Raw genomic sequence first — 20359 nt, 5'->3', positions numbered from 1 at the left:
AAGTAAGTTTCTATTGATCAATCTAATACTGAAGTAGAGTATATGACTCTTTCTATAGCTTTTTGGGATATACTTTAGACTTCTTATATATTGAATGAGGTTGGATTTTCTTTTGCATTACCTTGTTCTGTATATTCTGACATATGGGTGCTATTCAACTTGCTGCCAATCCAATCTTTCATGCTCGCACAAAACATATAGAGACCTCTTATTACTTTGTTTGAGACCTTGTTTGCAAGCATTTTCTTTAAGTGTTTTTTGTTCGTTCTTAATCACAACTAGTTGATATATTTACTAATGGACTTTTTTCCTCAATTTTTCATCCATTTAAGAACAAGCTCTTGTGGAGTTCCCCTTAATTGCTCGAGTGGCATATTAGAATATGTTGTCAATAGTTATATATTTAGATATGTGTAAATATGCTTATCATCTCTCATGATATAAATATACATGCCATAACCCTAAATGGAATAGGGTAGAACAGTTGTTCTTTACAGATTCATTTAATCAATGATCTAATAATTAATTCATAAAACATTTAGATAATAAAATCATTATCATATATATAGTTAATATATTAGAACAAAAAATTTAAAAGTAAAAAATAGAAAAAAGAACAAATATGCTTAAATGACTTAATTATAATTATTTTTAATAAATTTATTTATTAACATAAACTGCATGTACAGTTATTTTTACAATAATTAAAGAAACAAATTTCATATAATTGTTTTATTCCTTTGCATATTAAGATTTTATATCATTTTATTTGTACTTTCATTTGGTGTGAAAAATCATTTCACTTATAAAAAAAAGTTTAATAATAAAAAAAATCATTTAAATTAAAATTTATGAAAAAGTTTCTAATGATACTTTAATCAATTACTTTTGATATTTTCAAAATTAAAATTTTATTAAGGGTTTAGTCAATCACTTTTAGTACTTTTTGAGTTTACTTATAAAAAAAAAAGTCTAATAATAAAAATTCGTTTAAATTAAAATTAATAAAAAAATTTACTAAAAATATTTTAGTCAATCATTGATAACACTTAAAATTAAAATTTTAAGTAGTTTAATTTCTCATAAACTTTATTTTAAATTCTAGTTGATTTAAATTAAATTTAAATAAATTAATAAAAATTATATATTTAAAGATGAATTTATTAATTTAAAAATTCATAGAGATATTTAAGCCGACCATTAACAATTTTAGAATTCATATTTTTATATAGAAAGTATAGATATCCTAATTAATATTTTGATTCCAAGTAAGCCTTAAAGCCTGGTGGTTCTTTGTACTAAAAGAGAACATTGCTAGAAATGGTACCCTATTTATGATTTTTTTTTTTTTTTTGTTTTTTAGTAAGTATGATTGATTCCGACAAGTGCTCAAGTTTTTGTTTTATGCATTCCTCATACTTTCTTGTGTTTTGGTATATTTCATATAGTTGCTTTCTTGAGCTGACATTACTGTTTTACTGTGTGTTCATCTGCCGTCTGCAACTTTTAAGTAAACATAACTGTTAATGTTATAAATAATAGGTGTCTAATAAAAACAACAAAAAGGATAACTGAATATTTAGGCTCCATTATCTAGTGTCTTTGCTTGATAACAAGCGAAAAAACAAAAGTGCTGAAACCCACAACTTGTAGGTGCTGGGATGAGTATCATTCTCTCGAATGGATATGGGCTGTCATTTTATTATGCTACCAATTTGGGACACCTTTTGTCAACAATGTCTATCTACAGCTTTATTGGTGAAATTGATGGTATCTAGAGGTGGAAGAAAGATAACCTAGCCCAACTACTTAAATTAAGAGTAAAGTCTCATAAATTATTTAGATTTGATTCGTAAAATATTTGGATTCGATTAATTTGTTGATAAATTATTCTTAAGCTTAAGTAATCAATTGAGCCAATCAAATCTAGTTTCATTGTATATATTTTATCACTCACGCTATATGGCTCAAGTGCCTAATTAAATTTTGATTTTTTAATGTATTTAATGTTCCGTGTATATAATACTATTATAAAACTAAATAATGTAAAGCTTGGAGATTAAAGACAAACCTCAAAAAATTTTCAAGTTATGTTCCCGGTCTTGAGTCAAGTTCAAGCTTGTCATGATTTCAACTTGACTTGGCTCAATTATCAACCTAACTTTAACCAACTCAAACTGACTAAAATTGTTACCGAAGGTTGAGACTGGAACAATTCAAACTCAAAGTCAGCCAGAATGCTACATATCCAAACCCAACAACTTAGGAGCTCAACAATCTTGAACATAGTCTCCAAAAACTTGAATATCCCATAACTCTATTGACTTTGAACTTCAAACAACCCTAAGAAAACTAAACTTGAATTGGCTTGAAACATAGGACACTTTGGAACTCTATCCAGGCATCATTTTCTTTTTTTTTTTTTTTTTTTCTTTTAATATGTAATTCATTTGTGGAAAAGGCAATAATAATTATTCACCTCTCTGGTATAACCCTATAAAACTATATTAAAATTAAGTGAATAAATTCTATCTTCTTGTTTTGTAGGTTTGTTATTAAGATTCTTAATTTCAAAAAATTTAAAACTTGTCATCCGAAAATATCATGACGCGTAGAACTAAAATTTTGTCCGATACAATGTAATCTCTTCGGAGCTATCCTACAAAATCAGATGCTAAAAGTAAAGTAGCAAAAAAAAAAATTATAATGTTTTTGTATAAATAATCCTAAAATTTCTTCTACACTCTCTTAAGAAAAGAAAAAGAGCCTTTTCTTCCACTCCTTTTATTCTCCCTTGGCGACGAAGTGATGTGCAATTCAAACAAAGTGAACTTAGCACATAAGTGGCTGCTATTCCTGCATAAGTAATGAACCTGAGCTGTTAACTTTATAGTATCTCTAATAATTCCTAAACACCTTAATGCAAAATGAAAAGTGAGCAGCCATATCCCATTTTGCACTGATCATTGCATAAAATCAATTTGAAATGAACTTGCATGATAATTGGTCTTTAAAGATGAGTTTCACTGAGCTATTATTATGCATTTGCAGGATTTGTTTTGGACAAAGAAGACCGAAGCATCACCAGATCTGATTTATACTTGAAGGACCTATTTCCTCAATGTGGATTGCACCTGTATAAAATGAAGGTTATCATCTATTACGTATTGACCAATTAAAAGCAGTTGATAAATGATATTGCTTTTTAAACTGAATAATCTGTTAGTTTTCTCATAAATGCTTTCAGCAATTGCTGCTTCATGAGACCTAATCCTAGCTATATTTTGATATTGAAAAGAATATAAAATCCGTAAAGCTACACAGATCTGCTTTGATTTCTTCAATGTTGCTCAAAACAAAACTCCTCACTGGCTAAACTAAAGTGGGATTCAATTCAGTATAGTACAATTTATAGATATTGTTACATTTATGCCAACATCAATATTTCGCTGCAGAGTTATCTACATCATCTCTTCTTTTCGTATTTTCTATTTTTCATAACTTTTGAAGAGAAATCACGGTCTTCGTTATCCTGTGGTCTAAAACTGGGTATGGGAATAATTAACCTCAAGATTTTTAGTTTGCTGCTGTTATTCTTTGAAATTTAGTTTTAATTGTGATAAAGTTAGATTGTTGTTGTGGGGCTGGGGTTAACTTGGACTTAAAGCATAAAACTCAACCAAATCCAAGATTAGTTCCCATACAGTAGTGTGAATCTTTTATCTCCTCCAACATTAGACTTGCACCCTAAGAATCCCAAGATGACATCTTAAACTGATAAATATCTATAGGTCTTGCGCTATTAACCTGGCTTAACAACTAAGTAGCTTAATAATTTTGAAGTCTCTAAGCAACCATTCGAAACTTTCAAGTACAAAATCCAAGTTAAAAATCTTATGAAAGGAGCAGGGGTATATAGGACAAGAGAGGACTTCTTCGGATAAGCACCAAAATACATAATTTTAATGACGGGTTTTATATGCATGTCTATATAATTTATTGGTTTTAGATATCATATCATCTTTTGTATCCTTTTTTTTTTTTGGCTGAGTTGAACCGAAAAAGGTGGGGTTTCAAGTTGTATGTGCAAAGTTCCAGTTAAAAAAAGGGCAGGTTTTGTTTGCTAACCTTCACTTCAGTGTAGTGTTTCCAAAAGTGTGAAACACTTGATCTTCAAAACCTAATATTTTTGAAGCACCTCCAGTGCATTTCATTATCTCAAGTACAAGAATTTATCCTTTCGTTATTTATTTGTTTATCATTTTGAAAACAGGAGCAGACAGGACTCCCTGAGGAATTGTTTGCTGTGAAGATGTATGCTTTAACAACTGAAGTGCCAAAGAAGTTCATAAAACCAGATCTCAGGCGCAAGCCAACAGACATGGCATCATTAAATGATTTGTTGTTTCCTACTTCTTGTATTCTTGTAGTGCAGGAGTGCTCAATTTTCTGGTTTGGCATATCGTTGTATCTTCTGACATATTTCATTGTTTCTTACATTAACAAGCTCATTGTTGACAATTTTTCCCTTTTGCATTGAAGCCGTATGTATCTCCCTCTCCCCTGTCCTCACACTCAAATATATTTATCCATAGTCGATAGAGAGGATCCTTATAAATCAATTTCCTTAATAAGAAAAAAGAAAAGATGGAAAACCAACGGGGCACGGATGGAAATTATGACTACAAGTTCCTTAAAATGTTGGATAAAAAATTATACGTCACTTGATCTACTACATGAGTTTCTTTTTTCTGATGAATTTTAATTTTAATAATTCTGGAGCTATAATAGCAAATATAATACGTTTTACGTATTTGTATCTTTGACTTATATGCGTTGATGACTTCCTGCCTTAGCACGAGACTTGCTATGATTTTGAGAAGCCAAAACCAGGCAAGACTCATAGATTCTAGTGATCATGTTAGAAATCTGACCCAAGCGAAGATGCCGATTTGTTGAATGATCTGTGCATGTTAATCCAATGCCTATTGCCTGTTTAGCTTGATCAAATGTATTCTCTGTCAGTTTCATTCTCTCATCGATCACCTTCAGCAAATTTCCAGGATACTGTGTTTTAACGTACTCAAAAAACCCTGCTTCACTCCCCTCAAACTCTTTCCCCAGCCTCCCGTTTGTCATCATCTCCAGCAGAAAAACTCCGAACCTGTAAATTTCTGAGATACGAATAAGTCAATGTACTCGGTTTAAACTTTCACAGATACAAAAACTAACCAGAACGCATGCAGCAGAGGACAGGAAATACCGTAAACGGTGAGAATATTAGACTTACTCTTTCTGCTGCTGTTTTCGCCAACTTTAAACCTTGCAATTAAAGGCTCCGTACTTTGATGTATCAAAACACCGCTTGTCCTGAGATCATAATCAACCTCAGGCCATTGCTCCTGAAGATAACACATGCCTTTCAGAACTCCCACCAACACTTTCAACCTGAGCTTCCAGGATGGCGCTGATTCTGATAGCCACATCTCAACACTCTCTTCACCTGTCCATTCAGTAACACGGGCGCTCAAAGTTCGATTACTACACCAACCATATACTTTTACTAAGTTCTTGTGGCACAACTGAACAAGAACTTTACATTCCTGAACAAACTTCCTGCGGTTTTCCCTTGAAATGACGTTATTCAAGTAGATTTCAATCCTCACTTCAGTGCCATCTCTTAAGATTCCTCTATATATAGCAAAACCCTCACTCTTTCCCACCTTATTCTTCTTTGAGAACCCGTTGGTGGCCGCCTTCAACATTGAATTTGTGAATTTGTGCTTATTCTGAAGCGCTTTTGGTAGGAAATCAGGCCTTCGAAAACACAGCCACCACAAGCAACCCACCATCAGAATGACAACGATTGGAAAGCCAAGCAGTAATATTACAGCCTTCACCCGATATTCTTGGTGATTTGGGAGGAGACCTGAATTGAGAAAACTCGAAGAATTAAACCGTTTGAAGAACTGGGAATCTGAGATCTTACTCTCCGAAAATTGATTGTAGGAAAGATTGAGAAGGGTAAGATTGGTAAGAGGAGAGAAGCTTTGTATTGGGACATCCCCTGAAAGATCATTGTGACTCAAATCAAGAGCCTGGATTTGTGTGCACAGAAGGACATCAGTTGGGAAACTTCCCTTTAGAGAATTGTTGGAGAGATTAATGGAGAGGATGGTGATGGGACAATATTTCCAGAAAAAACTGAATGATAAGTAGAGTGGGGTAATCTTGGGACGGCTTCGAAGGTCTATTTTGGGGAATGATTCAACACAATTGGGATTCTTTGATTCGTTACAGAGATGACTAGCAACAATGGTGAATCTAAAGATCTCATTGAGGTCCATAGCCGTTGGAGATGAACTGCAGTACCTGAGAGATGTGTCTTTCATGCAGTTGGAAATAATTGTTGTGTTAAAATCAGAAGGTGGATGCAAATTAGCAAGGTCGTCTACCACTGTTGCAGAAACTGAAGACAAAAGAGTGATAAAGAAGAGAAGAACCGATGCACAAGTACTTGGTGTGGAAGCCATACCCACATAGAATAGGAGAATTGTGTATCTTCCCTTCTCTTAGATATTCAAAATAACTATAACTGTCAAATCTTTCGAGCAGTTTACGGTAGTTACAAGTTTGAATGTGCTAAACACAAGACTAGGTTTTTGCATTCTTAGAGGCCCGAGGGAGGGACAGGACTTTTGACTGTGAAGACATTTTGTCAATCACAAGAGAAAAAACGAAATCTTTTTTCCCTTGTCCATTTGCATGTGAAAATTCATATCTTTATCTCAGCGATTTGTTATATGCTTTTTACGAGGATATAGACATAAAGTCTGAATTCATCTTCCCTACCTCCCATAAGTACAAAATAATAGAAAAGAAAAGCTATTAACTAACTATTGCAACAATATATGTCTACGTTGTTAGATTTGCCCAAAAGCTTACCGATTCATTAACACAAAATTTAACTAAAACTAAAATTGATTTAGATACGGATGAGAGTTTAATCTCACTTAACCGAGGTCCATAAAAGTGATACCTCTGTCCTGTGCTTTCAATGCCATTTCTCAAGCTTTGATGGTAACCTGCATAACAAAAGAAAGAGAAAGAACTGCTCTTACTTTTCAAATTGAAGTTATGAAATCTAATGAACCAACTATATATAAAGGTGAGAGTAGGAACCTTCATTAATATATTAGTCAAAGTTGACCCTTTCCATTATAGATTCAAATACAGAATTAAACCAAGATCACACTTAACTAAAATTATACTACGTAACTAGGTATGTCACAACAATGTACCATTGTAATTACTCATAATTTGACGTTAATTGACCTAAGTCTGAATTAATTGACTGTGTTAGTCCACAATATAAGATAATTGTAATAATCTTTCACTTGAACAACACAAATCAATTTTGAATATTTTAAAGATAATATAATATATATACTTGTATATTTAAAGATCAAATTTAGACTAATAGATTGGTCATAACTAGAATTGTTAAATATGAGTAAATATTCGAATTATCATACAACAAAATGAACATTTATAAGCCCCATAATACATTGTAGCAACATGGTACAAATGTGTAGATTAACATGCTTTCTACAACCAGACAGTATTTATATGTCTCATAATGTACTGTATCGATAGGATAAATGTACATTAACTTATGAATACTTCACCAATAGCAACAAGCATTTATGAGTTCCAGAATGCACCATACTGATATGGTACTGTACATAAACTTGTATACATTTCAGAAGTAGTAGTATGATAGTGTGAAATGGAAATGATACGAAAACATAATTAATATTCATTTTCATTAAGTTCATGCATCTAAATTGAATTATGTATTACTACAATAGAAGCACATTAGACTAATTTAGAATGTCTCATCCAACAAAATGTCATATTCATTGAAATACATGCAAACAACATACATATATGGCAAATAGGAATCCATGAATTATAGTTGCAACTGATTTCATTATATAGAGCTCTCACTAACTCAATTCAGTAAAAGGATTTACAAGCCTTATATAAGTGTCATGTTGTTAATGCACTTTAGCAACCACAATTAGTTAGTGTTTACACCAGAATAAGCTCTGTAGGTTACGTGCTCTATAGTTTACTCCTACAATGGATTCCATTACTTTCTCTCTAATAAACTAAATGTTGATATCTATTTATTTAGAGTGTGAAGAACTTTTAGTATTTGAGAGGGAGCAATTGTTGTAGAGTTACCTGAACACATCTTTAGTGACTTCAGAATTAAAACCATGAAATCCAAACCCTGAGATGAAATTCTACAATCGACAATTTGACATGTACCTCACAACATGCTAAATGTTTTGTCTCCATAATTAATGACACTATAAGTATTCATGTCATACTTTTCAAAAAATAGCTCTTTTAACCAATATTACTGAAATTGGCTAACTACAGCATATCAAAAAGGATCAAAATATATGATTAAATCTATAATGTTGGATTCTTAATATTTGCATAATTGTCTTTGAAATACACCTAAATCATATACAACATTATAATGCATACAAACTTAAATGTACATTAGATTACCCACCGTCAAGGCATATTAAATAATCAATATGAGCTATTTCATTTATCATTATGAGAACATTGAAATTTAACAATATGTCACTTTTTCACAATAGGCACATTATTAGAAAAACTACAGTGCATATCAAATGTACTCAATGCATACTGAATGTAGTTTTTCTAAGACCAAACAAATATGCCTTTATATTTGTCTCAAAAAATCTTAATCCTTGGACTAAAATGAGAGCCTCCTTTAGATTCTTCATTCAAAGTGACCTGACAACATGTTTATGACTCAAATAATAGATTAGTGTCTATGGCTACTAATATGACATTATCAACTTAAAGCACCTGAAATAGGTAGTTACTTACATTAACCTCTACACATATGCACTGATCATGAATGTTTTCCTTAAAATGTCAATCTAATCAACTTTAGATATCACATAATGGATACTTTTTAAGTCCATGAATGGACTTTTCGAGTTTACAAATTGTTTGTTCCATCACAGAAAATTACAAAACCTTTAGGTTACCTCATTTAAACGTCTTCACATCTAAATGATGTAGCTTCAAATTGAATGAGCCACTAATGCTATAAAAACTCTAAAAGAATCAATGACTTTTTACAATCAATTCTTTTTTTTTTTTTTCATTTAAAGCCCTCAATCACAGATTTGGCTTTAAACTTTTCTACTTAGCCTATGGAATCCATTTCAATCTTATAAGTCAATTTATAATCAATTGGACTACAACTATATGGTCATTCATCCAAATTTAACGGATTATTATACAATACAGATGTAATCTCATCTTGTATGTTAAACATCTAACTGAAAAGTTAGACTTACCAAAAGCCTCCTAAAACATAATAGAATCAAAAGAGATATGAATGCCATATTCATGTTCCTTTGTAAGTTCAAGTGCAGGTCCAAAATGAGATTGCTGGGATCTATTGTTGATTTAAATATTTGTGGCATTTTCCATTGATAGCTAAATTACATAATGGATTGGCACAATAACATGTCCTTTAATAAGAATGATGTTGTAGAGTTCAAAACTTAATACTCCTACTATATAAGTCATCTTCTAGATAAATTGTATAGTTAGACTCGATGTTTCTTGTATGACTAATGACTGAATCTAGAATCTCTAAATTGATGCAACAACTAATAGAATGTTGTTGATAGTTTTCTAATCAAGTTTTCTTGATTAAGAATTGTGAGCCTATAAATCTATATTACAATCCTAAACACAAAAAATAATTCAAAAATTAGCTTTTAATCTAACCACAATTTGTAACGACTTTTAAGAAATAATTTCTCTTGGAGTTTGATTTAGCCTAAATGTTGTAGTCTCTAAGGCTTCATTCTACATAAATCCAAAAATGTAGAATGACTCAGCATATATCGCACCATATATAAAAGTGTATAGTTACCCTATTATTGTATCCTTATTCACTTTTAGAATTTCATGTATAAACATCTAGGCGTCAACACCACAATCCTGTAGAACAATTAATTGAATAGTCTAGCATTCCACCTAGTTTAATTATATGAACCATAATATTCATCACCTATGTTTGGTTTTCTTGCCTTAATTTTGTATTTTCGAAAATTTGACAATGAATTAAAAACTTAAGGGTTCCACATAGTCAAACTTCTCACTCTACACGACCAAAACCTGGATGGTCTTTAGTGAAAGTGATGAAACGCTTATATTTACTGAAAGCATTAAGTGAAAATAATATGTAATTTTTTATATGCATCAGTTACAAAATTTCTCTGTATCTGTAATTAAGACCCTATATTAACAACGAGATTTCTTTTAATGCAATCTATATGTGCCAACTTTAGAATGTTCATAATTACCATACCACAACATGGTAGACTTCTCATATGTTCTACCAAAATTAAAACCAACGATCACATCATTTACTATATGCGCAACTTGTAAAGATTCCCTTTATTCATAACTATTTTCTCTTGATTTGGTCTCTAATTGCTTACTAATTTTAGAACTTGGCTTGTCAACAATAGCACCCGTATCCAACTATGAAAAATAGAAGGTATAGTATTTAGATTGAATTCAAATGAAAAAGGCTAATTGAATGCCTTGCTTCACTTTTCAATCAAAAAACTTTCACAGTTTGCCTTTTTGTGCTTGATTTATAATAGAAGTGGCACACATTTTTCAATTCCTCTGATTTTAAAGTTTAGAGGCATTTTTTGAATCAAAATGTGAAGTTGGCTTCACAAAATTCTTTTTTTTCTTTTAGGTAACTTTAATGGGACCTTTCTCAATGATGTTTCATTTGGCAGTAGTACTAACTATATCATCTAGAAAGTAGAATGAGATTTATCAGTGTATAATATCTCTTTTTCTTAGATGGTTATAACACTCATGATATTTAAATCGCATGCTTTCTTCTATACTTATGAGTGAATTTTACATTGACACCCCTAGAAAAAAAATGATTTAAAAATTTGCCATACTAGAAACTGGTCTCAATAGTGGTTGTTTTTCAGAATGTGCTCATGAAAACCATTTATCACATCTAATATAATAGTGGTGAACTATCTATGTAGTTTGATATTTCAACCTTGTGAAACTTTTCAAATTGTCTCTAATTGCATCTTTAATTGTCAGTGTGCAAAACACTCTATCTTATGTGATCACTAATGGTATATCTATTTATCATTAGACAATTCTAATTAGATTATCTTTAAGAAGCACACTATTATTTTGTCTTCAATTGAGCTCCTAAAAGGGAGTGTAGAATGTGGATAAACTTTCCGGCAACATTTAAAATTTATTATGTACAAAACAATAGAAAGTGATATTAAAAAAAAAAAAACTTTAACTTTAATGCATTTAATATTAAAATTAATTTTTTTATAAAATTAAATTTCCATAATTTTTAATGTAAAAAAAATCATAAAAAATGATAATTTTAGATGTTCAAAAAAGGAAAATGATATAATTTTGGAACATCCTTAAAAGGAAAGATGAACAAAAAAAAGAAAAGAGATAACGGGGTAATATTTTTAAAACATTATGAAAGATTTTTAATATATGTTAAGTGTACTTTTCATTGTTTATTAATATTAAATTGTGATTTAGATATTGTTAAAAAAATTTAATCATAAAGTAATCATCTTAAAAGGAATAAAAACAAAATATAACAAATATTTATTAAAATTATTTATGAATATTAAATGAATTTGTTCATGAATATGAGTAACGAAAATATATATTTGTTTGTGTTTAGTTCGTTTATTAAATGAATATTAAAATATTGTATCAAATCACCTATTAAACTTAATAAACAAATATAATCGAATAAAAACTGAATATAATCATAAAAAATTTATAAAAAGTTATATCCATTTACATCTTGCTACCATTCCATGATCAATAATTTCATATACCTTAAAATTTAAAATTTTGCACAGTAGCAAACAACCTTAAAAAAGGGCAATGGTAAAAACTCTTTCTCTACTCATATTTTCAAAGGAAAAAAAAAGTCTTGTTCAGTTCGTCACTCCCTCCTCCTACTTATTAATTTTAATTACTTACTAATAATTAGTCTTAGATTTCGTTAAGTATTGTGTTTGGATTTAAAACGTAGTTTTTGAACATAAATGTAATGCTAAATACACTTTGATTTGCGTTAAAAATAATTTTTAACAATTAAAAGTGAACTAATCATAAAAGTTAATTGAAAGGTACGTTTGCAATTTAAAAGCATTTTTTTTAAGTAAAATTATTTTTTATTTATAATTTTAAACTTCTATTATATATATATATATATATTTTTGGACATATCAATACACAAATAACACTTTTTCTTAGCAATCCTAAATACTTACAATTTTTAAATCACATTTTTTTCAAATCACAATACTAAATTAGACCTTAATTACCACTACTACTAGTAGTGAATTTTTTTTTTTTTTTACTTTCTTAACCTTCTCTTCTCTGTCACCTTTTTATTGTTAACCTTATTTCGTTACCCTTTGCTGTTCCTTTGGAACCAATCATAGAAGAGGCTGCGTTTATGACATCCCCTTTCCCATGAACTATCTCTATTTATGCACCAAAATAAGTAAATAAATAAATAAATTTAAATAATTAAAATTTAAAAAAAAATTATATATATATATATATACACGTTATTAAAATCATTATAAAATATTTTTAATATTTTATGCAAAATTATTCCCGGACTAAGCAGTCTAATTCTAATAGAGTTTTTTTTTTTATAAATTTTCATCAATGGGCTTGGGCTTTTGATGCAGTCCCTTATGCTCGAGCTTTCGCAATGGCATCTTTCCCAAATGAAAAAAATCAGCTGCGGAGGCCAGTAACGAATTGTGTTTGGTATACAGCGAGTGAAAAAAGTTGCAATGCATGAATATCAAATCATATGGAGTATTAAGTGAGTGAGAAGAAGCAATGCCCTTTGCTAACAATATCATTTGTCATCGCCATTTTTTCTTCTTTCTTAACCCTACGAGACTCAGCGTTTGTTCTTCTGGCCGCAAATTCAGTCCCAAAGTCCCAACCACCCCGACCCCCAAACTATCAAAACTCACGGAATCAAAGAAGAAAATCGAACTTCTTGGGATTCAATGCCTCGATTCCTGTCTTCCTGGGCGATACAATTACTTATTCTGTCCCCAGGTGTCTACTCTATCTCTTTTTTTTTCCCTTTTGTTTCTAAATGAACTACTTAGTATAATTTTGGGAACGTAGTGCAGTGCAGAGGTGGCAAGTCAATGGACAGGACTTTATCTCAGCATAATATTCAACATGGGTAATTACTAAGTATATATATATATATTATTATTTTTTTTTTTCATTTTCTCTTTTCCCAAATCTGGGTAATTTACGTTTTAATTTATTAAATCATTTGGTTGTAGATATTTTGCAATGCGGAGATGTTTTCAAACTAATTGCGGTTGGGCAGGCCAGGTTTCCAGTTTTCCTCTTACATGTCTTTGTCTATATTTATATACGAATGAAAAAAGAAAAAAAAAAGAAAGAAAGAAAAACAACAGCTTTTGCAGATAGCAGAATTGATGACGTTGTTTACATTGCAGGCATTTGCGGACAGCTCTAAAATAACGATAAATGGCACAAAGTTAGAACCAATAGGAGATGAAGTAAGTAGATTTGTTATGGGTTTATCCATCATAGTTTTTTAGTCTTTTTATTTGCAAGCCATGTTACTACTAACTTCTGTAAAAAAGGCTAAAAAGTTAATGCTTCTGTTACATCTCTTTGCTGCATTTTCATTTTCTTTCTCATAAATATCGGAAGCAGCCACATCTTTCTTCAAGCGGTAACATTGGGGTTGGTGGGTTAGGTTTGGGTAGAGATCCTACACAGGCATCGATGGTAGCTGGGACCTGAAATTTAGTTTGCACAATATGACGCATGCTTCGTAACAATGTTGAGAAAGTAAATGTTCTGAGCCTATACTTTGAACAAATTTATCCTTAAATTTCTGAACCAATGTTCTGAACCAAAATATCAAATGGTATGCATGTGCTTGTCCTTAAATTTCTAAGAAGAGTTGGTACTGAGTTTACAACTACATTGAAAATTCTGAAGGCAATATTATCTTAAGTTGAATTTCACCTTTGGATTATCTTAGTAAAGTCCCGGCCTCTACGCTGCTTTCATTTGTTTCTATTTTCTTTATCATATATACCACAACCCCGCATTATTAAACTTCTCTGTACTTGCATAATTTTAGTTCATGTAACAGTAGCACCATATCTGCTGAAAGAACAAAGTTGGAATTGCACCTACAGGCTTCTAGCCCTGCCAATTAACCGTTTGCACGAGTTAGATATTACTGGATGATGTTATCTCTATTTAATTAATGACAGTTAGAAGTGTAAGACACAATTTCATAAACATGATAATGTCTCTCTACTGTTTTTTCTTAATAATAAATTCTGACATGTTACTGGAACTGATAATTGATGCTTACTAACTGCTTTGGCTAGTTGGTTGCTTATTTTGCTGAGCGAAGGATATCTAAGGCAACTCTGCAGAGAAATGCTGTTATGCAAAAATCTGGTGACCAGGTCCCCTGAACTATCAATTGCAGCATTTTATTTTTTATTGTTTACCTTATAATGAATCAATGCAAAGTCAAAGCCTTTTCAGCATTGAAACCTTATTTAACTGACTAAAAGTTATGTAGTTCTGTACTCAAAAGAATGATTGGAATTAAAACTTAAAAATTTTTTTGCTTAAAAGCAACTATTGCTGATGTTTAGGTCCTATCTGTGATTATCAGGCTTTATATATTCTTAGTAGTTGTCTGTTGTTGATATAGTAGATGCAGAACCTTGCAACATGTTTTCATCTATCATCAAAAGAGGATTAGGTCATCATTTTATGGGTCTGCTACAATTATTTGTCCTATATTTTCTGATCCAGATGTCATGAAACATCTTGACATTTTCCTGTTCACCTATATATTGATGGAAACATTTTCCCTATTGGATAAAGTTTCTATGTCAAATTCAGTTTTTGGCCATCTTAATACTCCCTTTGATCAACCTTTTAACTGAGAACATTTACTTTTTGATCTAACTATTGATGATATTTTTAGCAGGCTGTCATTGCTTTTACTTACAGAAGGAATGGTGCAGTTGTTGGGTGCAAGTACCGAACCTTGGAGAAAAAATTTTGGCAGGTAAAGTGTTACTTATCTGCTAACATTCATAGAACACAAAAACAGTTGATGTTTTCCAGATGTTATTCTATAACCCAAGGCGCTATATAAGATTAATCCATAAATGTTACCCATAAACAACCAGATTCAAGCTTAAAGGTCAATATGAGTCATATCCTAAGAAATCATAGTAGCAGAGGGAGACATTATTTTTGCAAGAAGTTATAACAATAGAATGATTGATTGTATAAGAAGATTAACCTAGTGCTATTTGATTACGCCATTGCATTGGAAGATCATGCATGCTGACATTCTCATGGTTTTTATTATGCACTGCTGAGGCAGAATTGCGTCTTGGATGCATTCATATCCATTACCAGGCTTGCGGTTTAGTATTGTATGGAGAAGAACTGAATTGAATCCCTTACCTTGCCCCCAACCCTAAAAAAAGCATCTATAGTTGTAGAAATAAAGGCTTGTTAATCTGAGAATTGACATTGTGTAAGCTTTGAACAAAATGTTTTATTCCATCTCTTCATTTGTGTATTTATAACATGTTTGGTTCATGGGTAGCTATTCCATTGTGTATCTATTCAATAGCTGTTCCCATGCTTGGTTCAATTTTGAGGGGCATATAGCTATTCTGGGTCAAAGACAGAATAATTTTTCTGCCCTTCCCATTAGGTAATAACCATTCCTATCTCATGGACGATATAAATATTGTTTATTGGGCTGTTTTCCCTTGCATGTTGCTAAAATATTCTGTCTTATCCTTGGTCCAAGGAGAGAATTATAGAGAATGCCGATAGGCTTCTAGCAAAGCTGCCTCTGATATTGGCAGATAGGCACAATGGCAATAAGATCTTGCCTTGCCAAACCAGCATGCTGGTTATCGGATCCACTTGCATGTAGCAATAGCTTGAGAGGAAGAGATGAATAAGCAAAGGAAAATAGTAAAAAGTGAAAGAGAAAGTGAAAGTAATGTAAACAAAATAATAATAAAAAAAAAAGAAAATGAGAAAATAAAAGGAAAGAAGATAGAGAAATATAAGGGAAAATATGTTGAAAGTTTTATAAATGAATTGTTTTTGTATATTTTCAAGGCAATCAAGGTGTTTTTACAGTAATTCCTTCATATCCTTAGAAACCATACCAACCAAATATTTTAACAATATTTACTACAAACCAAACCATAAAATACTTGTTACATTCCTATTCCCACCATATTCTAGTATTGTGTAATAGGTATTTTGTTTTCTCGTTATTTTATTTTGTGAACTAGATATGACAATAAGGTCCATTTTCACCCTTTTTATATTTCATTTTTATGTTTAAATGGAAATATCATTTCATACAATAAGATCTATTTTTCCAATTACAGGAGAAGGGTACAAAAAAATGGTTATATGGACTTGATGACATCGAGGAGGCTGCTGAAGTCATCATTGTAATTACTCTGGCTGGTTTAACATAGCCCTTCAATAAAATAACTCTTTCTCTGTTTCTCTCATACATGTGTATGTTTTATTACTGTGATGTAATTTATGTTTACAATAAGTTGAAGGTTGAAGGTGAAATAGATAAGCTTGCAGTAGAAGAAGCTGGTTTACATAATTGTGTAAGTGTTCCTTCTGGTGCACCCCAGATGGTTTCTGCCAAGGAATTACCAACATTGGAAAAGGTATGGATTGGGACTGGAATATCTTGACCTATTTATTTGTATTCTTCACATTGACTTAATTTGCCTTGACTGTGCAAATGAATTCTCTTCTTTTCTTGTCAACATAATATTAGAACATTGTTTGATTTATGAAAGAAATTGAATTTTATGCTGCCATATGCATCAGAAAATAGTTATTATTTCGTGCAAGAGGTCGGTAACTTTTGAAGCTCTATAAAATGGACAAACTGTTTAAATAGGATTATTAAGTCAGGTATGCTTTTCTTGGGATCTGTAAAAGAAGAAAAAAATTAATCAAATGCCTAGATATCCGCATATCCATAGATTTCCATATATACATGTACACAATCTCAAACTGCTATTGTACTGCCTAGTTTGGTGTGAATTTTGATTTCCCTTTTTCTCCATAGATTTCCATCTAAATGTGCACCTTATGGATTCCAACTACTGTGCTGCCTTGCATGGTATGAATTTTTATTTCTTTTCCTTTCTTTTTCTGTCCATCCTTTTCGCAAGCTAGGACACTGCATATCAGTATCTATGGAACTGCAAAGAGTACTTGGATAAGGTGAGTAAATGTAGTGCAAGATTTTGCAAATATAGCTTAGGTTTGGCATCGATTAGCATCAAGCTTTTTGCCTCTTTTACATTTCTTTTATCATTTCTTTTATCGTTTCATTTCCCTCCTTTCCTTTATTATTATATTGTTCCACATAAACGTCTTAGGTATCTCGCATTATCTTGGCAACTGATGTTGACAATCCTGGCAATGCCTTGGCTGAGGAGCTAGCTCGCCGCCTTGGAAAAGAAAGGTTACAGTACAAACTAGTCTGTCACATAGTTGAAATCCTTTTAACCTACTAGAGATTAGGTGTACATTATTAGCATATAGCAACTGCAAACCAATGATCATTGATCATTTCATGTTAACTCTTATTCTTCTTTCAGGATGATAAAAGATCTGAGATTAAAAAAAATGGCTCGAAATGCCTTCTGAAGACTTTAATATAAGTCATAAATATTAGCTTTAGTGATGGTAGTTTTCACTATGTTCTTTGTAGCATGGCAAGGATGCTTCAGTTCTTGTGAGGATAGTGTGGTTTCACATTTAAAGGATGTTTTCTGGCTTTTTTTCCTCGAAATCAATGCCCAAATAGCTTAGATTTATCTTCTTAACATATTTAAATTTTGGCTATCAGATGTTGGAGAGTGCATTGGCCAAAGAAAGATGACTTCCGTTATTTCAAAGATGCAAATGAGGTTTGATCATATTTTTTGCTCTAATTTTCTTTTCTTTTCTAACTTCTAAATATAGTTGATATGCTGGCACTGATATGGGAAAAATTGAGCGAACCACCATTTGAACATTTTTGGGGCTACCATTGGAAATGCAAAAGTTAGTGTATACTAAGAGAGACACAATTTATTCAGTTATCTACCTTTGCACATCTCTCTCTCTCTCTTTCTCTCTCACATTGTTGCTTCTCTAGTTGATATTTCTGTTGGAGTGACTTGTATTAGTGTTGGATCTTATGGTATCATGATGATATTTATTCATGTTTAGTAGAAGATTCCACTCTATGTAACTCGGCAGTGTTTTAAATCATGCTACTTGCTGTTGTCCATGTGATTTTATGAGAGTATAATTAGGTGATGATGATGATGTTGATAATCTCCCTGTTACGTTCAGTAAAAGTCTTCTTTATTTAAAGCTTTCAACATCTTGAAAAATCCATTTTGATCAGAATAACTTGGGGTATGATATATAAATATATATGTTATTATGATAGTTGGCTTCTGAATATAGGTTCTCAAGTGCTTGGGAGCTGGAGCTTTGAAGGAAGTGATAGAAAATGCAGAACCATATCAGGAATCTGTATAAAGATGTATTTGTTGCTATTTACATAGGGTAAAGCCTAAAAGTTTTGTGTGGTGAAGAATGGCAGAAAAATGTGGAAGCTTGTGGGGAAGAAATGAGGGGTAGGAACTAATTATTATTGTGCTTGTAGTGGATAATATGCATGGGTTAAAGAGTATATTTTAAAGGCAGGCCAAGTATCATGGTTTAATTAGATGGATGTAAGAATCAAATTTGATTGCACAAAGGGACAGTTTTTGTGCAACGTTGTCCTCTTCGTAAAAGATGAATTTGAAAAATGTTTTTGGGTTTGTTGGTATTGAAAAGATAATTGTTGGGCACTACTATTCTACAATCATATATTGCAAAAGTAGATTGAGGCACATCAAAGGTTATTTAATGCAATTGAAACGTGTACCGTTGAACCTAAAAGATTACTGTCTTAAATGTAAATTAAGAATTGAGTTGCTCATGTCAGGTGTACGTAACATAGAATGCACTAAAGACAATAACAATAATAATATTTCTGTTGTATTCAGCCGGTAGTTCTAACTCAACACACCATTATGACACATTAATTCTTCCATGGTAGTTTCCTTACTAGCAACTTTGCAATCCCATTAATTATTTCTTGTAAGGATTAAATTAATACAAACTATTGTTCCTGCGTTTAATTTGCATGTCAGTCATTCAAACTATGTACTTCTTCCCGTCAAGCACTGGCCATTTTGGACCATCGTCAGCTGCCAATCTCAAACTTACTTCTATCCATCAATGATAACAAAAGCTGAATTGTTCCACAGTCTTTATTTTGTTTCCTTGTCTTCCTTCTATGTCTCATTTTTTTTCGTTTTTGTTAAAAATAATTTCTCTTTTTCTTTTTAATATTACTTATTTTATTTTTTAACAAAATTTATAAATATTAGAGAAATAATATTTAATAAAATAAAATAAAGAAAGATGATAAAATCAAGATAATGCATCCAGAATTGTTACACTTAACTATCACACATGCATTTATTAGAAATGAAATAAAATTTTATAATTATTCCAAGAAAAACAAAGTATCATTTTTGTCTTTATTTTTATATTGAATTTTTAAAATCAAAGTAAAAAAATGATACTTTCGTTTCATTCTTAAAATAGTTAAAGTTTTATTTATTTTATAATAAATATATTTTAGTATGTTAGTAAAGAATAATAATTCTATTTTGGCCAAAAATAAAAGTAATAATTATGGATATATTATTTTAAGTTGTAATTTTCTCTTATTTTGATACAAATTTTGATCAAGAACCATATTGATATTATTTTAAAAAGTTAGAGATTATCATGGAATAATTTAAAAATTAAGAATCAAATTGAAACCTAAATGAAAACTTTGGGACTGCAAAAACACTTTACACTGTCAGCTCTAGATTTTTATATTCACAATTAAAGCTTGGGTTATTTATTGTTGTTATATTGCTCAAACTTGGGGGTTATTTATGGTAATTAAACCTTTTCCTTCATAGCTTAGGTTTTTAACAAATCAATACTTTAGGTATTGTTTCTTAAG

The 20359-nt window shown here is 31.1% G+C and overlaps 2 protein-coding genes across 7 annotated transcripts; one reads left to right on the top strand and one right to left on the bottom strand.

Moving 5' to 3' along the window:
• Positions 1-4827: 4827 nt before the first annotated feature.
• Positions 4828-6682, bottom strand: LOC111278398 (Leucine-rich repeat protein kinase family protein). Its single transcript, XM_022865043.2, has 2 exons — positions 5291-6682; positions 4828-5174 (listed from the first exon to the last, which is right to left on the bottom strand). The coding sequence occupies exons 1-2, from the start codon at positions 6531-6533 to the stop codon at positions 4828-4830; spliced, it is 1590 nt and encodes a 529-aa protein (XP_022720778.2). The 5' UTR covers positions 6534-6682.
• A 6177-nt stretch (positions 6683-12859) lies between these two features.
• Positions 12860-19140, top strand: LOC111278848 (nucleic acid binding protein). 6 transcript variants are annotated; one of them, XM_022865529.2, is made up of 12 exons: positions 12860-13251; positions 13329-13384; positions 13491-13542; positions 13671-13733; positions 14586-14666; positions 15203-15283; positions 16644-16709; positions 16827-16943; positions 17464-17511; positions 17670-17755; positions 18143-18203; positions 18751-19140. In XM_022865529.2, exons 1-12 carry the CDS (start codon positions 13024-13026, stop codon positions 18823-18825), a joined length of 1014 nt encoding a protein of 337 aa, XP_022721264.2. In that variant the 5' UTR covers positions 12860-13023; the 3' UTR covers positions 18826-19140. The 6 variants fall into 6 exon arrangements, with proteins under 6 accessions (XP_022721264.2, XP_022721263.2, XP_022721266.2 ...); XM_022865528.2 differs by having other exon boundaries at positions 16821-16943; XM_089764444.1 differs by having other exon boundaries at positions 12889-13251; positions 13324-13384.
• Positions 19141-20359: the final 1219 nt, after the last annotated feature.

The sequence above is a fragment of the Durio zibethinus genome, chromosome 8 (assembly GCF_047325235.1).
Source record: "Durio zibethinus cultivar Kanyao isolate XHJ-2024 chromosome 8, ASM4732523v1, whole genome shotgun sequence".
Classification (NCBI taxonomy): Eukaryota; Viridiplantae; Streptophyta; class Magnoliopsida; order Malvales; family Malvaceae; genus Durio; species Durio zibethinus.
The sequence above is the reverse complement of the archived record's forward strand: the minus strand, read 5'-3'. Positions and strand labels throughout refer to the sequence as shown.